The 22,550-nt window shown below is 39.4% G+C and overlaps 1 protein-coding gene across 2 annotated transcripts; it reads left to right on the top strand.

Moving 5' to 3' along the window:
- Positions 1–333: 333 nt before the first annotated feature.
- egln1b (egl-9 family hypoxia-inducible factor 1b) lies at positions 334–22,321 on the top strand. 2 transcript variants are annotated; one of them, XM_056248658.1, is made up of 5 exons: positions 360–1,317; positions 17,082–17,201; positions 20,176–20,312; positions 20,394–20,461; positions 21,551–22,321. In XM_056248658.1, exons 1-5 carry the CDS (start codon positions 616–618, stop codon positions 21,604–21,606), a joined length of 1,083 nt encoding a protein of 360 aa, XP_056104633.1. In that variant the 5' UTR covers positions 360–615; the 3' UTR covers positions 21,607–22,321. The 2 variants fall into 2 exon arrangements, with proteins under 2 accessions (XP_056104634.1, XP_056104633.1); XM_056248659.1 differs by lacking the exons at positions 17,082–17,201; positions 20,176–20,312; positions 20,394–20,461; positions 21,551–22,321 and adding an exon at positions 3,245–3,479 and having other exon boundaries at positions 334–1,317.
- Positions 22,322–22,550: the final 229 nt, after the last annotated feature.

Raw genomic sequence — 22,550 nt, 5'->3', positions numbered from 1 at the left:
TCTTACTCTGTAGATACACTAAAGTCATCGTAATAATTTGCAAATAGTTTAGATTCGTACCAACAATTAGACCCATAACTACATTCTTAGTTCTCATAATAAAAGTTTGATTGAAGTGTTGTTAGTTTATTTGTGTTTATTTACTTTTTGGACTTTCTATTATGCAAATTGGGAGTTTATTTATTCGTTTGTGTTTATTTTCTTCTTCTAACACGCAGATGCAGTATTTCTGCTCATTAAATGTTTTTGGGCGATTATATATTTATTTGTGTTAATTTTCATTCTGCCCAAATGAAATTGTGAGAAGCACATGTGAATCATGCCCACAGTGTTGTCTATCCTGCCTCTAGTGCGCATGCTCACATGGTTGACGTGCGCTGAGCGCTGAAGAAAAGGAACAGCAGGCGCCATGCGCTTCCATCAAACTCACGGCTCGCGCTGAGACTTCACAAGTGTCAAACCATAGATGTCGCGGGAATGTGAGAGCGTCACGTTGCCCTCCGTCAACTGGAATGAAATTGGCAGCGGGGGCGCAGGGACAATTTCGCTTGTGGATACTTGTAGTGAAGTTGCAGGCTGAGACTGTAATACAGGAATACAGCACAGCGCTGAAACATGGAGGGAAACTCAAGGGAAAGCGACAGTCTGGAGCGAGAGCGACAGTACTGCGAGCTGTGCGGGAAAATGGAGAACCTAATGAAGTGCGGACGGTGTCGTAGCTCCTTCTACTGCAGCAAAGAGCACCAGAGACAGGACTGGAAGAAGCACAAGCGGGTGTGCAAGGAGGCCGAGAAGCAGCAGCAGCCGCCGCCGCCGGCTGAAGAGCCCAGCGCCGAACAGAGCAACACTTCAGAACAGTCGAACTCTTCTCAGAGTGACTCTACTCTTACGTCACCCGGCGAAAGAATGTCAGATTTTATCACGTCCGCCACAGGCTCTGACAGCAAGCCGACCGCGGACTGCTCGAAACCCAACGGACAGACGCGGTCGCCCCCTCAGAAACTGGCCACGGACTATATCGTGCCCTGCATGAACAAGCACGGGATCTGTGTGGTTGACAACTTCCTAGGTGACGAGGTCGGACACTGTGTTCTGGAGGACGTGCAGGCGCTTTACCTGACCGGCGGATTTACGGACGGACAGCTGGTCAGTCAGAGAAGCGACTCGTCTAAGGACATTCGGGGGGATAAGATCACCTGGGTGGAGGGGAAGGAGGCCGGCTGTGAGAGGATAGCGTTTCTCATGAGCCGCATGGACGATCTGATCCGACACTGTAACGGGAAACTGGACAACTACAGGATCAATGGAAGGACGAAAGTAAGTAGAGCTGTCATTAGAGGAGAACTGTGATGCCTGACACGTAAAGGTGCGCTCAGTAATTTTGTGCTAATTAAAAAAAGTTTGATGCAATACAAATGAGAGATTTGAGAAATATCTTTAATGACAAAGATGTCAAATATCTAGATACGGCGGTTTTTATTCTACAATTTCCAAAAGGTAGAGCCTGCTGCTGGGCTTGGCCAGTTAACGGCTCTGGGCTTGCCATATTAACCGACCAATCAGATTTATGCCTAACTCATGTCACATGACCAGGCACAAAACCGCTGCAGGTAACCAGATGCGCACCATTAACATGCAAAAAAAAAAAAAAAACTTATAATCCTTCTATTTTACAGTATTGTTGTCACAATACTGGATTTTCCACCTTCGATACCTTTAAAAAAAATCAATATGAGGAAAACCATATATAGCTCCATACATATAATTTGTTATCTTATAAACACTTTATATCTCTTTAAGACTTTAATGCAATCATGCAATTCTGACTTTATAACTCTCAATTGCTATTTATATCTCCATGTAAACTCGCAATTATGAGAAGAAACGTCGAATTGTGAGATAAAAAGTCGCAATTATTTTTTCAGGTTTTATATTTTCAGGTTTTTACAGATAGATCTAACAGTAGTTAGCTATAGATTAGGTACAGAAAATGAACAAAGTAGCCAAATGTAAAATAACTGCATAGTCTTCACTGTATAAATTAAAGATAGATGGATCCTTATTAAAGTTACAAAGGTTATTCAGTCAAGAGTCTTTTGACAGCAGACAGCAGCCAGGTGTATTAGGCTGCTGTTACTTTAATTGATACTGTTACACATGCGTTTTCTCTCTCTACTGTTTACGTTCACTTTAGACATAACCGACTGTTTACTAGGATGCCCGCCAAGACAGACATTTTGACATAATTTTGTGTGAAATTGTCCGTTCAAGCACAAGAAGAAGTGAAAGCTTAATTCAGTATTCACCTGCTGTGAGACGTGGCTTTCTGGGTTGTCTTTCACGCCATCTTTAAGTGCAATAAGCCACGAACAAGAAGTCAATTTGGCTCTCGCGAGCTGTTTGAGAGGCGGCTTTATGTGCGCGCCACTTATACAGATCAGTGGTGCATGTGCTTTTTGTGTGAGCGCGAAACCTGTGGGAATGACTAAAATTATGCACAATACAAGCACTATTCAACTGGAGCGAATGAGACAAGTGAGTGAGAAAAGGCGGGTGTGTGTCATTAGATGGAAGAAAGAGTGAGAACGTGCAGCTGGAATCGGTGAATTCGATGCTGCAGAAAAGGAATACTGATACCGTTTTCAATATTTCAGTGTTGATACATATCAAAATATCAATATTTTTGACAACACTATTATTCAGATTTGTTTAGGATAAGATACACAGAAAAGAAACAATACAAAAACTAAACAGCTTTGGTGTGAAATGTGAAGTTAATTAGTAAACAAAGTCATGCCAATAGGTGTGGAAAGGGAAAGCTGAAAATATCAGGTTATTTTAAAGGCCTAGAAATTCAGAAATTTCATAGGCAATTTCTTTATAGTTGCGCTCATCTCTGCTTTATGTCAAGTGCAATAGCTATGAAATTATTATTTTATTATGGAAAAGTCATGGAAATTCATTAGTCAAAATGTGTGGGAGGATATGGTTGGGGGATCAAGTGAAAGCCCCAGTTAACACAATAGCACATCTTTTATGGATTAGGTTAAAACTCAGATCAGATTTGTAGCAAACATGAAAATCTCCTACAAAAAAAATTCTGGACTAAACACATTAAAGACTCTAATATATGAGTCTATACATATATGAATATATGCACCATCAGGTCTCTCCCCCAGATTCAATTGTTCTTGAATTTTCTATCCCCGCAAAAATGTCAGGCTGACCGTTTTTTTTTAAACAGGAGCTTCCTTTGGGGCCACAGACTGTTACTGATAGTGCCTTTGTGAGTTATCCACGACCAGCATGGCTCTCATATTTCCCCAGGTCAGGGGAACGCCTGCGACCACCAGCTGCTATCAGGCGTACCCAACGCATGCACAATGTTTGGACAAACCTCCAACCTCTCAGGGTTTAGGGAAGCCATCACCTTTTCCATCTTGCTGTAAACACACGCACACTTATTGTGACTTGCAGGAAATTTGTAACACAGTTAGCTTATGGTTTTGCAAGAGTTGGTACGATTATGTAAGATTATGTACAAGTTAAGTTCTATGTCTCGTTTTATGTCACACTATGATAAATCTTTTGGATTTCAAGGTCTTCAGGTCTTTTGGCTCATTAAAGTTTGAAGGGTCTCTTATTCTTTAGAAGACCGCAGTACTTCACTGACTGTGCCTGGGGGAGTATGCGTTCCCTTTTTTTATTTTTTAGATTCACTCCCTGTACGTCACAGGGATGCTTTCCGATCAGTCACATACACCATTATCAGACGCTCAATAAAATCCACAGTGTTATGAAAGAGAAACATTAATGCTTAACATTTATTCTTTAAACGTAAATGTTTCCATGGCTAAAGATAAAATGCTGTAAATAGCATAAAAATGTACTTTATTAATTTGTGCTTAAAGCAAAGGCATTTGCTGTGCACAGGATGTTGTAGTGTGAATATCAGAAGACTTGATGGGAGGTGATAGCACTTCCTGCGACTGCATAGTTTTTTTAATGTCATTGTGAGTGTCGCAGATGTACAGCTGGACAATTCAGGATGCTCAGCAGGCTTATGAAAGAATCAGCCGAAGGGAAAGAGTCTGTTACATAAAACACAATGAACGGATAATATGTTTATGTTTTGTATTGATATTAAACTATGAACAAGCTTTGTGGTTGTTAAATGTTGGAGGATCAGAGGCAGAGTGTATATATATATATCTGGACTTCAGTGAGGCTGTAGATTGTGGAAGAAGATGAGTAGAGAATGAAGTGACAATAGGAACTAAATGTAATGTTTATTATGAAGTAGTTTTCATAGATTTGGACGCATAATGTTTTGATACATTAAATAAAATAGCATAGAATATAATTATTGTGAATCTTCTTAAAGGGATAGGCCTAGTTCACTCAAAAATGGAAATTCTGTCATCATTTACTCACCTTCATCTCATCCCAAACCTCCTGTATCCCAAACTTTTTCTCTTCTGTGGAACATACAAGAATATATTTTGAGAAATGTCTGTTTTTTTGTTTTTCTGGGGGTTTTTTTTACCATAAAATGGAAGGTCACCAAAACTGATTGGTTACAGTATTCTTCAAAATATCTTATTCTGTGTTCCGCTGAAGAAAGTAAGTCATACAGGTTTGGATGAGTGAGTACGTGATGGTAAGTCATTTTAATAAATAAAATAAAAACTATTGTTAGCACATATTACTAGTCTTGTGGTGAACAATTAATCCGTGCAAGTTATTAAGCAGAAAAAATAATAGTTTGTCGTGGTAATCTTTAATCAAAATCTGAAAATTTGCTTCTGCCCTGGATTGACGTTCCTTCTGTTCTGTTCCTTCGATGATGTCAGTTTGACAGCTTGGGTAGAATATCCTTAACCACTCCCCTCCAATCGCCAGTCTGCTATGAGCGAGGTGCGCTAAAATGAAACCCTGCCCTGTATTTAATATTCTGTTTCACTTGGAAATACATCACAACACTGAAGTAAAGTCGGTTGCAACTTTTGGTTCACGGGGACTTTAACAATTCCATTATTGAGTCTTGTAGTCCTTTTGAGGAAGTCTCTCACAATAAATATTTACACAGTGTGGACCCTGTTGGTAATATTTATCTGTTTGGTGTTAATAAAAAATAAATAAATAAATATATATATATATATATATATATATATATATATAGAAAACAATTTTTTTAATATACTAAAATAAAGTTTAGTTTTTGTCATTTTTATTGTCATATTTTTATGTAAAAAATTGTTGTTTAATATTTTCGTAATGTACCATATGGTTCCTTGTATCCATTCCATGGTCCTTGCATCACCTTCAGCAGCAACGTTACCTCCTGAATCCTGTTTCATGGCAAAAAAAAAATTATACCCGAGTTGTGAATGTGCAGTCTGTGTTAATGCAATGAAAAACACAACTGTTTAACACAAAACAATGGCAGGAGTTGTCTTCATGCAAAAACAAGCATACAACGCGACCAATCAGTGTAGTCCAATTCACAAACCAATGACACTTATGATCTGGTTCTTTTTAGTGAATCAAAAACATACAGCATGATCAGTGTAGCTTGATTTCCGAAACAAATGACTCTTATGAGCCAGTTCTTTTTCTAATGTAATTCAGTAGGATCCAGTCTGAAACCCCTGTATAAGTTACAGCAGAATCTACATCGAATCAGAACCGATTACCAAATCAAGAGCTTGTGAATCTGAACACAAATCGAATCAGAAAATATCGTTCTTCTTTCCCCTCAAGCTTTTTGTGTGGTGTTTTTGGTGTATTATTGTTTATCATTGGCTTTTGGGGTTTGTCACCTTCTCCTCAGAAACCTTCTAGGTGTCAGAGTGAAGAATGTTTGCAGCAGTAAAACTCAATGAATTGCCAAGTAGTCATGTTTACATTACGTGACCAGAGATGCTGGCACTGGATCAGCATGGGCTGTTTTTGAGCGTATTTGTTAGAGCATTGCATTCCTTTTGGAAAGTCCCACCTCACTAGGAAGGATGTATAATATTTCTTTGCTTCTGCATCGATGTTTAGTTATGTGATTTTTTTGTTTTTGTACCCTTATGTCAGGAAACCTTGCGTGCAACCAACAGGAGACTTGTGAGGTTGTTTTTTGAAGGCGAAAAGCTGATGTGTAAAACACCTGTAGATTTCATAATGACCAATAATGAAGCATGCTTTTTATTTTTTTGGTGCATATTTTAAGTTTATGTATACCGTACATGCATTTGATGTTTTTGTGTGTGTGCTGTTAGTTGCATGTTGTGCCTATTTTTCATCAGCAAAAGCTTATATGCATGACTTATCTCTTGGACATGTTGTGCGCTGTCACTGCTTTTTCCTCAACGTGTTTATTAATGATGCAGTGTGGTGTCAGTCTGCCAGGGTGTCAGCGCTGGAACAGCAGTGCAGCTGCACGCTCTGCACGTAGCTGGACTATTAGAACTGTCTGTCTGGCTAAAGTCCAGCAGCTGAGGTTTATATCAGCTCTGCATGGCTCACTGGAACAGATGCAGTATCACATAAAGGAGAAAGGACATGTTGTAAACCCAAGAGGGCCTCTTACAGGAAAATCCCTGAATCTAGGAAAGCAAATTACTGTTATGGAGATCTGTTGGAGTAAATAATGACAGGCATGATTAACATATTAAGGGAATGTTTTCTAATTGGAAATCATTGAAGACTTTATGCATGCTGCAAATCAGTTCATAGGTGCAACAACATATACATTTTATGTACATTTTAACATACATTTTTAATAATGTTTTATAGCTAAATATTTATGTCGAAATGTTAAGCTAGTTAGCTAAAACAGCATCGATTTGAATCAGTAGTTCAGTGTATTTATCTAAAAATAACGTGTATTATAATTTTACCTGGACATGGAATAGTGTCTGTGTGGAATAAAATGCATAAATGTCAGTGTCACATGATCCTTCAGAAATCATTCTAATATGCTGATTTGGTGCTCAAAAAACCTTTATTATTATTAATGTTGAAAACATTTGTGCTGCTTAATATTTTTCTGGTAACCATGATAAAAAATAAAATAATACTAATTAATAATAGTTAATAATATTAATAATAATAGGATTAATAACACATTTATTTGAAATATAAAATCTTTTTTAAAGGGGTCATATAATGCCATTTTTGTATAAGCTAATATGATTCTTTAGGGTCTAAATTAAAAGTTTGTAATATACTTTAATTAAAAATTCTCATTAGTATTGTAAGAAAACACTTATTTTACCTGGTCAAAAACAGCTCTGTTTTCAGCACGCCGTTTCAGTGCATATGACTTTAAATGATCATGAGCTGTGCTCACTCCGCCTCTCTGTTCTGCGTAGACACCGTTTGTAACACAATAACCATAACGCGTTGTTCATTATAGACGTGGGATTATGAATTATATTGAGAACGTCGTACATAGAAAACATGCCATAATGTACCCTGAGTGTAAACCTTAGACTCATTCATCGTGAAGCGTGCAAGCGATTTGCAAAGATATAAATATTAATATAAAGGTTAATAAAACGTTAACGTTACACTCACTTCAGTTGTTCTAGAGGTTCAGCAGGAACACGAATAGCTGGTACCGATCCTTTATTCAGGAGTAGCTTTTTAGCAAAACCAGCTTTACACTGATCCTCGTTTATAAAGCAGTCTGCTGAGAAATGATTCGCGCAAACATGAGAGCATTGACGTTGCTCGTGGGGAATATTCCCTTCGAAAACAAACTCAGTCACTGCGTCTTCGGCGGTTCGGATTTAGGAACATTAAAATGACTGCTGTGTTCGTTATTACACCCAAGAACAGAACACCTCAATCGCTTAGACGCCATTCTGCTCATAGACAGTGCTCCAGCATATCAACAATGACCGCGCCGGTCTGCGCAGACTATGATTGACAACAATCGTGGGAGGGGCGTGCGAGCGTGTGACGTCACACGGTCGAACGGCTCGATTTGAGGCAGGGGAAAACATATAAGGAGATTAAAACAAAAACACTGGATGGATTTTTATCATTATATGATGGTTGTGTACAGGCACTGCCAACACACATTTCAGTACAATCAACTTGAAAAACTGCATGTACCATTATATGACCCCTTTAACATTATAATAAATGTATTTACAGTCGCTTTTGAGCAAATTTGTGCATCCTTGCTGAATAAAAGCATTAATTTCTTTAAAAAAATCTTACTGGCCATCCAACTTTTGAATGGTAGAGTACTATATGTTTAGAAAAACAGCATAAATATTCTGCCAACATATTATGTTACACAAAAGAAAGTCCTACAGGTTTAGAATGACATTGTGGTGAGTAAATGAATACATTTTGGGGTGTTTGCATAGATTGTAAAAAAATATGGATGTAGTGTCCGTGACGTCACCCGTAGGTTTCTAAAGAGCGTTTTTGAAGCCTAAAGTGGGCGGGGCCGGCCGTCGCCATCTTGGCAGCGCGTCACCTTTCGTCAATACCATAAAATAAAAGGCTTGTTCGACTTCATGCAGCTCTGCGCAGACCGATCGGCGGCAGACTTGAAGCAGTGCATGCCGGTTAGAAATTTTGTCCGACTTGATACAGCGCCGACGCCACGTGACTGTGACGTATGCCATCAAAGTACCGCGAGAGCGATTCGAGAGTAGCCGGAGAACTCAGCCAGCGCAGCTTCTGAACATAGACAGTATAAGAAATGGACAGAGCCATCTCATTGGAACTCAGTTGAGACAGTTGAAGCCCATTTTTAGCGATTTCTGAGCACTTCCGTTCCTGACGCGCAGACTCAAACCGACTCAAACTAAGCTTAATGACGTAAGCAACCTGTCTGACAGACGTTACTCTTCTAGTAGCTGTGCGTGAAAATTGCCAACGTTAATCTTGCAGAGACGGGGAACTTGAGCAAAGAGTTCTTTGGCGTGAGTGAGCAGGAGTAAGTATTCCGTTGCTTTTATGGACTCATTATCTATGGGCTTCTCCCTTGACGGGGCGTCCCCCGATTGACTGCGAGCTTCTCCTCCTGTCTGTACGGTAATTTCTGTACAGCGCGACAGAGAGTCGAGTGGTTATGACGCAATCGTTAGCCTATTTTTACTAAAACTGCTTCTACGGGGCCATAATGTAACATAGAAGGTAATGGAGCACTTTATACATTGTCGTGTTTCTTTAGAAATAAATCATGGACAAATGGAGTCTTTAAATGCCTCAGATGTAAAGTTATTCGCTGTCAAAGTGACGCCAAAATGAATGGGAGTCAATGGAAATGCTAACGCAAGTGAAGTTCTGCTACAACATGGCGGCACCCGGCCGGCTTCAACTTCCGGTCGATGGATTACCCCCTTGCTTCTGAAGAGCGGCTGCTCTGGGCTGCACGAGCTCTGATGACGACACAGCTGTTCCACGATTGGCCGGATTCACCGCATGACAACGATCACGTGCGTTTCGTGTTTATTCGGTTTATTCTCACACCTTTAGTTCCACTAAAGCTCACAAATCAGTTTTTTTATAACAGTAAACACTCTTTTCATGTAGTCGCGATGTATTGTGTTATGTTTATCAAAATAAAACTGATTAAAAAACGTTGATTCCACTTCATTGATAGTAGCTGTAGGCTTCTGTTGAACTTTATTCTTGTTCAAACAAACGCTGTATGAAGCAGTACATAAAGTATTGAATGAAAATGTCCCTGAAACATCTGTGTATTTGGCAAATATTGCATTTATTTCACTTCAGCTGTGCTAGAGTATACAAACACCACGTGAGCGGTCACTACAGGAACCAGAAAGTGTCCGACTTCACGTCTCCGTTTGCAGCTCCTCCCCGCCTGCACGCGGCTACTCTCGCCGATCAGTTACATCCAGCCGCAGCCGATGTCGAACACACCTAAAATGGGCAAAGAGGCGGGACGTGGGTGGAACTGAGGTGCTAATGCTATATGCTACTGGTCTCACACTAAAGTGACAGCTGATTGAAGAATTAAAACCAATAGTTAAAGTTCATGTTTTTGCCCTTCGAAATATTATAATAGTTAAAAGACGTAACTAAAAGTGAGACTGTGTATCATCGTGATGTATTATTCTTCTGCTATATTAACTTACTATAACTTACAATATTGCTCTGAGCTTGTGTGTGTGACAGTGATTCATGCGCATACATGTCCGTCGAGTCAGCATGGCATCGCACGTCAAGTCCGTAAAGCTTTATTCAGTCCTTTTTAAAATCTGATTTTGGCCACCTCTCAATTTCTCAAATGGGTTAAACCAAAGATATTACCTCAGAAGTTCAAGTAAATGCACTAGAAATCCGCGCTCATTCAAGGGTGTGCATCTACTGCATGGACGGAGAGAAAGCATTGACACCTGCAGGGTTTCATCTGACGGTACTTTTTATTTAACAAGCGTTCCGTGAGCGCAACAGTACCGTATAACAAGTGTGGTCTCTATATCTATAGACGTTTTTAGCAACGAAATTGTCAGACGTCCATTAACGTTAGTGCATGCGAGGAAAACAACTGGAAATGCAGCGCTGGTTGTTCTCTCAGTCTCCATACTCGACAACAACGGAATCCAACTGCGTGGGCGAAGGTATAATGCGTGTATTAATTGTATGAAATAATTGCGAAAAAAGCACAAACACGGCAGAGATGGCAAGTACAGCAGCTCCTGGAATTAGCTGAGAGTGACGTTAACAGACAGCAGACAAACGGCCGCAATCCACCTGTCACTCAAGTGGTCACACCCTTAATTATTCAATTATTGTCATGAAGGGCAAAATAAGCTAAAAAGACCAAAACCACTTTTTGCTCCAGGCTGTAAACATGTTTTTTTTCTGCTGTAAAGTTGGGCATTTTAACATGGGGGAGATGCAGATTTGACTCACTTTTGCATCCTGCCTCAAGCGGTCAGTAGATGAATTGCAGTTTAATTCACTTCCGCGTTGGTCTCAAGAGAGATGCCGGCCCTGTCCCAAATGGCACACTTCATGTGCACTTTCGGTCTTGTGGACTTACAATGGCTGCCGCGTGCGCGTGTCCGTTAAGTCCGTGAGACAGCAGTGTGTCCCATTTGTCATTTTTAGATCTCAGAAGGGTGCTCGCGAGCGCCCCCTCTGCGGTCGATTTGCGCCCTTGATGCGCACTTTTGCCGACCCCACGCTGATGCGGACTCCATAGAAGACTTCTTCCCGACATTCAAAGCGGCGTTACGTCGCGAAAGTGCGGACTCAGAGGAAGACGGCGAGTGCTTAGGGTTCCATTTGGGACAGGGCCAGAGACAGGGAGGTTGCCGCTTGGGTGTTTGTCATGTGATCTGTATATGTTTTGCACTGTATCTCCATTTTGATGACAACCAAACTCTGAATTTTTCTAGTAATGTTTAAAGGCACACCGCGGAACTTTTGGCCACTAGTGGCGCTCGACCTGTAACTTTCACGTCTAGCGTCCCTAGAGGCCACAAGCTCCGCAGCAGTGTCGCAAATGTCAACAAACAGTCAACCGGTCAGCCCATAGACAGTGGGTCAGCCTCCCGTGTCTTTAGATTGTGTTTGTGTGTGCTTGCAGTGTTTGAGGCGGGCAGCCTTGCCGCGCTCGATTCCCTTATAGCAGTCTGCTGAGAGAGAGCGAGCGGGGCGAGCCCCGTGGGGCTTAGTGCTAACATGTCTGTGAGTGAATGTGGGCGCGGGACGGCGGGCACATTTACTGCACTAAAAACACCGTCGGCCTGAGCTGACTGTAACTTAGTGTGTTGGTTTCGTTTTACAGAAACCGTGGGACATGTTGTGTGTAGTGTTTGTGGGCACTGAGTCGTGGGCACGTTCACTACATTTAATGTACATTTGACATGAGTCGACTTTATTTGTGCCAGCCCTGCACTGTGGCGGGCTGTGTTTGTGTGTAGAAATGAACAATGGGCTGTGGGCATTTTATTACACTCATAACACCATCGGCTGTGGCCGGAATACCAGAAAATACTACACTACTTATAGGATTTATCTGGGTCACCTTGGAAACGGCATTTGTGTGCAGGCAAGCGTCAGCATCGGTCGGGCACCCCTCCTCCTCCTGTAGCTCACGCCAGCGAGCGAACGCTGGACCAATGGTGATCCTCGTCCTGGCTTTTCATTTGTCACTATGCCTTTTTCTTTTCTTTTTAGTGTCCTCTGACAAAACCTTTGCCTTCTTCATTGTAGCTGTTGGTTCGGCCATGACGAAAACATACAGACGGCAATCAAACGCGAGTTGAGCACTCACGTCAGAATCTGAGGAAGTTGTGGGTGGTGGGGGAAGTGACGTATGCCGTAAAGCGGTTGAATTTTGTAGTTCTTTTTGTGCTCGGGTTCCTACCCGAAACCCGAAGTTACATAGTGCTAGGAAAAGCGATACAGACACCTTCAGGCTACGGCAGACGTGTCATTCAACCTATTGTAAGTCGATGTACCATCTCAATGGGTTTTGGTAATATATTATAAAGGTTGAAAAGTTCCACAGTGTGCCTTTAACAAAGCAATTGCCGCATTAATGCAAATTACTACTACTACTACCACTACCAAAAAATAAATAAAAACGTTTCAAATATATCGGCTAATGGAATCAAAAACATTCTGCTTTTGTCATGAATATTGATAATCTAATAAATATATAGATGGAAGGCGCAGCTGTTTGTGCACACAGCGTCACATCCAGGTGTGTCTGAGACATTGAAACCGGAATACACGCACACTGAAGCTCTGATTGTAATGCTCTTTGTGTTGTGGGACTAAGGCATCCCCTCAATCTCCTTTACCCTCCTCCACGGTCATGGATCTTTGCAGGTGATGATGGGAGAGTGGCGGCATCCTGACGCAAAAGCTGCTGCGTGATGTTGATGCGTGCCGTCCGCACCCACCCCTCCTCACTGGGTTGTTTTCTCATCCCAGCATGCCCTGCTTACTCTGACGCTGTTGGCTCTCACACTCACCCCCACCTGAACAATTGAAGCGCCGTTGAGCGATTTCCCCCTTATCTGCTCCGGCCCATTCACGTGGGGGGCTCGCAGATTGCGTCAATGCCCTCAGCTTGCTTTTTTGTCCTGGCTTGTCTTTCTTTCCTTCTTCCCCTATACCCTTCTCCTACTGGCTAAAGCACACGCTCGCTCGCCCCTCCCTTCATCTTTATTTACGTTGTCCTTCGCTTTTGCACCTGCCACCGGGGAAAACGTTTCAGTTGAAATGTTGTCACATGTATTGTGATCTGTCGTGTATTGCGTGCCATTGCAGGTTGCGGAACTTGGACTTGGCTGGAAAGGCCCCTATTAAACGAGCCGAGGTGCAAACGAAGGAAAACTATTGGTGGGCAAAGACCAAAATCTTTTATCACGCTATGAATACATTTATTTCACAATAACGATATATTCTACTACAATATGGTAATTTTTGCTTTAAATAATGTTTTATGCTAAATGTTTTTGATACCATTCAATTAAATCTACATTTATTTTTAATAAAGTTCTTCGTTTACGAGGATAAGTCAGATAATTGGCAGAGGTATTTGTACACCATTGAGGACATATTTATGAATAAAAATATTGATTTTAAATAATAAAATGCATTAAAAAGTACACATTGTCCCTTTAAAAACACATTCAAATGATAAGCTTCGGTGACAGCGCAGCACGGCAACATCATGTCTCTACCAGTTAATCGTGTCCACAGGTATACCCCTAATGAAAACGGTATATTCCTTATGAGTTGAAAGTTTTTTTTTATGGAATATTGCAGTATTTATTATAAATGATTTATCCGTGCATGTCATTATTCTTTTTTTAAATAATGTGCCCTCATAATCTTTCATCAAAAGAACTTCCACTCGTACTTGCAGCGACATCTCTTCTCTGATGATGTGTTTTTTTTTTGGTGGGAGGGCGAGACAACCTGTCAATCATATCCAACGATCCAATCAATTCAATGGACCTGCTCTACATTTTTTCATGTTCAAAAAGACGTTTCACTCATACGTCTGAATAGAGAATAAAAACTATCACAGCTTCTGTTTCATGCTGACTTTTAAAAGGGCCTTTTTTCATTTCAACATTCTTTAGTCTGTAATGTTGATGTTTGAGCGTAAAAAAGGTCTGCAAAGTTACAAAGAACGAAGTCCACTCGAAAGGGAGTTATTATCTGTATCCTTAACCACTGTTTCTGAACTCCTGAAACATCTCGATTGTAGTCTTGAGTTTTCTTCTGGGAACATACACGTCACAATATTCCTAGTATAACTAGTGTTACTATCGACTGGGAAGAGAGGTGCTGCAACAATGTAAAAAAAAAAATATTCAAGCCTTAACGTATTCTAGGAGACCCCCAAAACAAAATAAAGATTTTGTAAAAGGGCATAATTTTGCCTTTTTAACAGTAAAATGATAACAATAGTCATTGTCTTTCAGACTGGCCCCTATTTTGGCCTTTCCGTGACTCCTGCATTCCCCATCTTCCACTTGAAGTGAGTGATTTATAGTCAACCACATCCCAGCACCGCTAACGGTTATGTTGCTTGGAAAAAAGGTCCTCATGTACAGTCGTTTTAGATTTGTTCCCAGCATGTGTTGCTTTCCTCAGCTGGCGTCTTTTCTCCTGGAATGATGACGCTCGTTCACTGGAAATCTAATATCAAATTATAGGCCTCAGGAAGCTGGAGAGGAGAAATGTTAAGGGGGGACACACACATTTGCATCACAGTTCTGTAGTCACAGTTTCAGTAAATAGTTGGTGTGTTGCTTTTCAGGAGGTACAATTTGGATACCGATATTTTAACCCTTTGATTGGTTGTTACCAGTCTGATTGCTGCAAAAAAAAAAAAAAATGCTGCAGAATAATGCACTGTAAATTACTGCCAAAAAGGAGACTGAATATATTTTGTCACCATAGTGGTGGTCATAGGGCTGATATTGGTAATTTAGATTATTTATCTATTTATTATTATTATTATTGGCCAATACATTTGCCATCATCAAGCACTAATAGAGGACTATTATTTAACCAGTGCCCCAGAAGAATCTTAAGGATCAGTATTGGGGCTGATTAAGTATTTTTTTAAGCATCATATCGGCTATCCTAAAGCGACATGATCCAATTCATTTTCAATGTAGGGCTGGCGACTTCCCGCGACACAAGCGACAGTGACCGTTGGCAACAGAATGTAGAATCAAGTGACAGGAGTCACGCGACAAAAGTTCATTTAAAATGAGCAGCGAATTTTGCGACAACCAACAGGAGTGACGAATGTCAGTGCCAGTGGAGCTCACACCACCGTCTCAAATGCAGCCAATACAGGACTGAGTTCCGGAGCGATTTCACGGTTTAAAAAGATTGGACTGTTACCACATACATGGATTAAATGATGCGTGGAAAAGAAACTGTCGCCAATCTTAGTGAGTCTGATTCATACATTGATAATTCGTGTTGTTAATTATATGATTCAGTGAACAGTTTCTCCTGCATTATTGATTATTACAGACAAGAAAATTGATTATTTGTCATTCTGGACACTTTACAATTCTTACACATTTTATGTTATACAGATTTAGTCTTTTACTAGTAAATGTGTCTTGAATATTTAAATAAATTTATCCCTGGTTTCATTCTATATGTTTATTAATTGTGTGTGTTTCTTTTAAAAAATTTTAATGAATACATATTTAATGTTCTTGCCATGAGAATAGCCTTAAATGCTGACATGGCATAAACAAGTAAATAAATAAAAATATTGATATTTTCAAAAGTATTGTATGACATGACTGAACTACACTATGTATGCAAATCAAACCATAAAGTTTTTTTCATTTTTTTTTTTCTTATGGGAACCATTTCACCTCTAGTATGTATGCAAGTAAGGCAAAGAATGTTTGAAGAGTTGTTTTTCGGCCATACAAACACCCTCCCTCCCTGCCTTCCTCAGACAGGCCTAACACACACACACACACATGCTGAGAGTCAGTGGAAAACACGCTGATGTCGTGTCCCTGGGGAGGACGTCTCGGTCCCTTTGACATTATGTTGTTGGGTTAGGGTTAGAGGGTTAAGTCAAGGCCTAAAAACTCCCTGCTGGGCTAGTGCTGATTATAAATAGAGTGTTAGGTCACAAACTATCAGTGAAGTGATCAGATTCAGGAGCCTACGTGCAGAAGTGGGCGAGAAAGAAGGCGAGTTCCCGGAGGGGATCGATATCAGAGAGCTGTTCTGACTGTGCTCGTTTCAGTTCACAGAAACACGGCTCACAGTATTAGCCCAAAGGTTTCTGATATTTAAGTGTTTGTTGGGTGCTTGTTTGAAGCATTTTGTTAATGATTTAAAGGTGATCGTTGGCATTAGTCATGGTTTTGTTTAAAGTTTGACGTGTTTTTTACTTGGAGAGGAATATTCTCCAACCTTTTTAGTTATTTTTAAACTTCTAATTATGAGGAAGTACATGTTGTTTGCTCCAGAAATGTAGTTTAACCGAGTCATATGCAGGTCACTTGGACTGATTAACTGATGATCTATTTTTATGAGTTTTTGACTCATTCTCTCCTTTGTAACACTGTCCTGATCGCTCCTAACGGATGTGTCCATGTGCACAAATACATTTTCACTGCTATTTTCTTCTTTGTGATTAATTAACACTTTCCATGTAAACTCGGAGACCAAAATAAAAGGGGCAAAGGAAGAGCAGGAAAGGAAAAACCTCAGCAAAGGAAAGACTCCAGCAATGGCTTCATTGTTCCCTCAGCCTCATAACCCAGATTCAACAAGATTAAATGATACAATCATCACAGGGCTGAGAATTTCACAGTTATCACCTTATTTTTTCCACTTTGATTCATGTAGTTGTGCGCTGTAGTATCGTACAGTATCTGAATGGAATTCAGCGGTCTGAACTCCATTAGACAAATACGGGGTAACAGTGAATCTCATGAAGAATCTTGATCATATTTCACTTCAAAAGCAAAAATTAAATAATGTTTTGCATAAGCCATTTTTTAGGACCCTTGATCACATGTTCTTTTGATTGGCTATTTTGTCCAATTACTAAAACACCTCATTTTTCCTTCCAGGCAATGGTGGCGTGTTACCCTGGCGATGGGACAGGATATGTACGGCATGTGGATAACCCTAACGGAGATGGGAGATGTGTCACATGCATATATTACCTGAATAAAGACTGGGATGCCAAGGTAGGAGTTTTCTTTTCTTCCCCCTTCCTTTGAACTTTGATCTTGTATACGTTCTGTAGCATGTAAAACTGCATGAGATTGTTTAAGCTCTTCTCTGTTTGTTTAGGTATCTTATCTGATGTAGACTGCTTAAACTTGCATCTGAGCTTGCATTCAATTCAATGGAAGTTCAAAACCAACCTCGTGCAGAGAGTTAGCTGTTGGTACTTTACATAAATAGGCCACACAAGAGACTGTTTATGTGCTGTTATTAGAGGTCTACTAGAACAGTGAAACTTTGGTTTATGTTGGGTTTGTATATAATAGAAAAATACATTTAAGAAAATATATAGTGTTTAAGTTTTACGTATTTGTACATTGTACTGCAAATTGATGGAAATAAACGTATTTCTAATCAGTTGACCACGTGGGCATCACACAAAAACACAGCACAACCAATAGTCCGATTCATAGAGAAATGACTCATTTTCTTTATTTTTTTTTTGGGTGAATCAGAAACACAGTGTAGCCCGACTTCTGAAACAAAATACTTCAATAAGCCGATTTTCTTTGTTCTTTTTTTGGGGGGTGAATCAAAACCAAACCGTGCAACCAGTGTCAGCCTATTCCTGAAACAAATAACTCTTATGAGCTGGTTCTTTTTGGTAAATCAAACGGTAACGCAATTTATGTAATCTGATTACTGATACTATTTTTCAAGTAGTAAAGTAACGCATTACTTTTAAATTTGCAGCAAAATATCTGAGTTACTTTTTCAAATAAGTAACTCAAGTTACTTTTTTTTTTCATTGACACCTCTCCTGTCCCAATGTTGAAAGAAATCAGGAGTAAGTGCAGAGGCGTTGTGTATGCCGTGTAAACATAATGCTTCTTGTAGTTCTAAACTAAATGTGAGAATGCATTTACTCATCTTACTTGCACAAAAACAGTCTTTATTCTTCCAAATGAATAAAAACAGTGAAATGCAAACTCAAAATATTACACAAACCTGCAATAATTAAATATGTTAAATTATACAATGTACTTTATGTATTTAATCTCACTTTATTAACCAAAGTATTTGCTGCTGACCTTCAATGATCCAATTCAACCATAGGAATAAGCAAAAATGACTTTAGATAAACATTACATTAAATGTTTTTTGGTTTTTTTTGCGGAAGTAAGAGTGTTGAACTTTCCTGCGCCCTATTACAATCCAGAATGGCAGCACAGCTGCAAGGTTTGTTTGAGATTCGCCCTCTACTGTACAGGTGTGAATTTGTACTTCCCTCAGCTTAGGCTTGTTCAATTATTTTTTTAGTGTGAAATGGCCAAAAATAGCACTTTTCCGGGTTTTTTAAAATGAAAAAACAAGCAAGCCCAGCCGAGGAGTAACGCAACACTACTTTCCATAAAAAGTAACTAATTAATGCACTTAGTTACATATTTAGGAAACGCAATATATATATATATATATATATATATATATATATATATATATATATATAATATATATATAATATATATATATATATGATTATTTCCAAAACAAATGACTGGTTCTTGAGTCCCGAAACATTACGAACTGGTTCTTTTAAAGAATAGTTCAAATAAACAACTTTATTTAATGATTTTAATATGTCTAACACAGCCCTGTATACTGTAGTGGACACAGAATGGTTACTAAAATATACCTAATTGAGTCATAATCTAATCAAAATTGGAAATCTGTATAGATAACTTCTGCCTCCATTCTTATGGTTATGTTAAACATTTACTGTTGAAGTTCCATGGGCGTTCGCTGTGACTGCAGGCCTAACATTTTCCACTGCTGACTCTACCACCTTCTGTCACCTTCCAGCTGTTAAAACCAGCACTGCGTCAGAGAGCGCTTCTGCTCTAGAACATTCCGACCGGCCATGGAAACCATCCAGAGTTGATCAGAGGTTCTTATATGAAGTGAATGTTAAAGAGAGAGTTGGACAGTTTCACAGGCAACATACTGGGATGGTAGAAGGATGTATTGTTTAGTCTACATTAAACACTCAAGGGCATGTTGCTCTTTATCTAGATGCTGTTAAAGGTTGAACTCGCTCTTTGCTTGAGGCTCGTAAGAATGCAGGACAGTCTGCAAAAGAACCCCGTTTTCTTCCAGTCATCGGTTTCTGAATCAGTGCTGTGATGTAAGGATGGGTCACATCTCACACACATACAACCCTGATATTTTCCATCCTTCTCAAGCTGCACAGGATGCCAGTAATACATGGTATGAATTCAAACGCTCTCTCTCTCATATCTCACCCTCTTCTCTGAATGGAGAAGAAAATAGTCGTCTCACGCAACCTGTTGTCTTGGCTTATGTAAAAGCCACAGTTGTGTCAGATTTTTTTCTTTAAGCTAAATTTAGCAACAGGTTCAATGTCCTGGGGCAGGAAAAAAGACATTCCCTCCCAGAGTTTTCCCACAACAGTCTGTTCTGTGTAAATGAAATTTGAAATTGAATTTTAATGTTTTTGAAATATGTCTTTTATTCTCACTAAGGCTTTGTTAATTTGATCAAGACTATAGTAACAAAAACTAATATTGTAAAATATTACATTTTAAAGTGTTCTATTTGAATATGTTTTAAAATAAAATAATTATATAATTCCTTATATAATATACACACACACACACACAAGTACAATTCATGGGGTGGAACTTTTTAATGAAGAAAAGTGGACAGTAGTTTAAATTGTGAAGTATTTATAACTTATAAGTGCTAAATTAAATGACAAACAAATCAAATTTTATAACACAGCTGTACAGAAAATATTGCAATCCACACAACATAGTGGGAGACATATCAGAGTTGAAAAGAGAACAAATTGTTGGTGCTGGCTCATCTGAAAGCCCTACCTAAACCATACTAATAAATTATTGTTGTCTAAAACGGTTTCAGTTTCACTGTCCAACCCCTGGAATATACCATAATTCTCATCTGCTCACTCTATAGGACCATGGTGGCCTTTTGCGGATCTTTCCAGAGGGAACCTCTCAGTTTGCAGACATAGAGCCCAAGTTTGACAGACTTCTGCTGTTTTGGTCAGACAGACGGAACCCACATGAGGTCCAGCCAGCTTACGCCACAAGGTCAGTGACACATTTCATTTTGTAAAATAGTTCTGTAAGCTGCTAATGCTTGTATACAATTCTGTGTGAATTCATGTGCAGGTATGCAATAACGGTGTGGTATTTTGACGCTGATGAGCGAGCTCGAGCTAAGGAGAAATATCTAACAGGTGAGGTCTGCTCAAACATGACCAGGCACTTACATTGATCCTGAACAACATTATCTATAGATCTCTGTGCTGTATCTATGGGATTATGGCCAGACTGCTTTGTTGGAGTACTAGTTAAAGGAGCAGTGCAGCCAAAAATGAACATTTACTCACCCTCATATTGTTGTTTCACACCCATATGACTCACAAAACACAAAAGTAGAAATTTAGCAGGTTGTTCACGCCACTCTTCTATCGAGTAGAAGTAAATGGTTACTTTGGCTGTCAAGCATGCAGCTAAAAAACAAGAGGAGCACCATAAAAGCAGCTCATATGATTCATTATAGGTTTTCTTGCACACATTTCAGGCTGTTTCTTACACAGATGATCTATCGTATTGTTTCAGAAGTCTCACAGTATACAGTAGCGTTCAAAAATTTGGGGTTAGTTTTTGTAAAAAGTCTCTTATGCTCAACGCATTTATTTGATCAAAAATACAGTAAAAACTATCATTTTGTGAAATGTTACGATTTAAAATACGTTTTTGATTGGAATATTTTTAAAATGTAATTAATTCCTGTGTTGGCAAAGCTGAATTTTCAGCATCATTACTCCAGTCTTCAGTGTCACATGATCCTTCAGAAATCATTCTAAGTAATTTGCTGATTTAGTGCTCAAGAAACATTTATTATTATGATCAATGTTGAAAACAGTTGTGCTGCTTAATATTTTTGTGGGATGTTATTTCCTGTTATAAACCAATAAACAATCAATTTAACCATGATGCATTTTGTTTCAAGATTCTTTAAATAGATATCTCAAAAGAACAGCATTCATTTGACATCATAAATGTCACTTTTGATCAATTTAACGCATCCTTTCTGAATAGAAGTATTAGTTATCAGTAACCGCTCACTTTCATTGTCCAAACTGCTTGTATGACATGAGGGTGAGTAAATAATGACAGTATTTTCATTCACGATGAAGTATTCCTTAAAATAATGAAATAATGAACCACAGTGGGTAATCTACCTAATAACAGATATGGATTGTCAGAGAGAGCGAAGAGCAGGTCTGTATTCACCTGACATTTTTCTTTCTGTCTTTTAGGTTCTGGTGAAAGGAGCGTTAAGGTGGAGCTAAACAAGCCGTCAGAGCCCAGCTAATGAACGAGGGATGAATGAAGAGGAGTGTACAGGGTTGGACCTCCAGTGTGCTCCAGAGAGATGATGAGCAGAGGGCAGAAGAAAGTCAGGAAGCGACTTTCTCTCATTCACCTCTCCATCTGTCATCTATAAGGGGCTTCTCATAGGGACTCAGAATGTGAAGACAGGCGTGAAGACACATTTTTTGTGTTTCCTTAATGAAGAATGCAGGCTTACATGAGCATAGGATGGACATAATGCGAAACTTGAGGGTGTTTGTGCACTTGTTCAACACAAGATTTTGAGCTATGACCCCTACAGTTTCCTTCCCCGGTCCCCCTTGTCAACTTTATTATTGCACGTGTTAATAAAGGTACAGTTTTGTTTGGCAAGGCATATGCAGAAACAACACAGAAAACCCCTTTTAAGGTTAGAAGCTCTGTGCAATGTCCTATACGTGTTATTCTGCTCATAAACCATTGGATTTGTGTTTTTGTATGGCTCTTAATTCCCCTTTCCAATCTCTCCTAATTGGAGCCACAAGGAACGTGATTTATCATGGCTTCCACTTGTTGCTTAGTCACCGGGAGCATTGCTGGATTGTCTTTGCTAGTCATCAGCGATATGTCTGTTGTTGCAGACGTTACTGTATGTCTCTCCTGTCTTAAGCCAAACTTGACATCTCATGTCTAACAGCCCTGAGTTTTAAATAAAAAAAAAGCAGTTTTCCTAAATACATCTTGTTTTACTGTGTGTACATGTTTTATTTGTTTCATCTTATGTTGTCTTATGGTATTAACCTTCTTGTCACTAAAAGTCATGTGACATTCATACACTTTTTCTGTGTGTTTGGAGTCCTGCAGCACCCTCTAGCTGTTTGTAGCGGCTAATACAAATCTATCATTACACATGAACTGGAAGAGCATGAAGAAAGGCTTCCACATGAGAATGGAGACTTGTTTACT

Source organism: Rhinichthys klamathensis, unplaced genomic scaffold, assembly GCF_029890125.1.
Source record: "Rhinichthys klamathensis goyatoka isolate OS25496 unplaced genomic scaffold, OSU_Roscu_1.1 h1tg000056l_1, whole genome shotgun sequence".
In the NCBI taxonomy this organism is placed as follows: domain Eukaryota; kingdom Metazoa; phylum Chordata; class Actinopteri; order Cypriniformes; family Leuciscidae; genus Rhinichthys; species Rhinichthys klamathensis.
The sequence above is the reverse complement of the archived record's forward strand: the minus strand, read 5'-3'. Positions and strand labels throughout refer to the sequence as shown.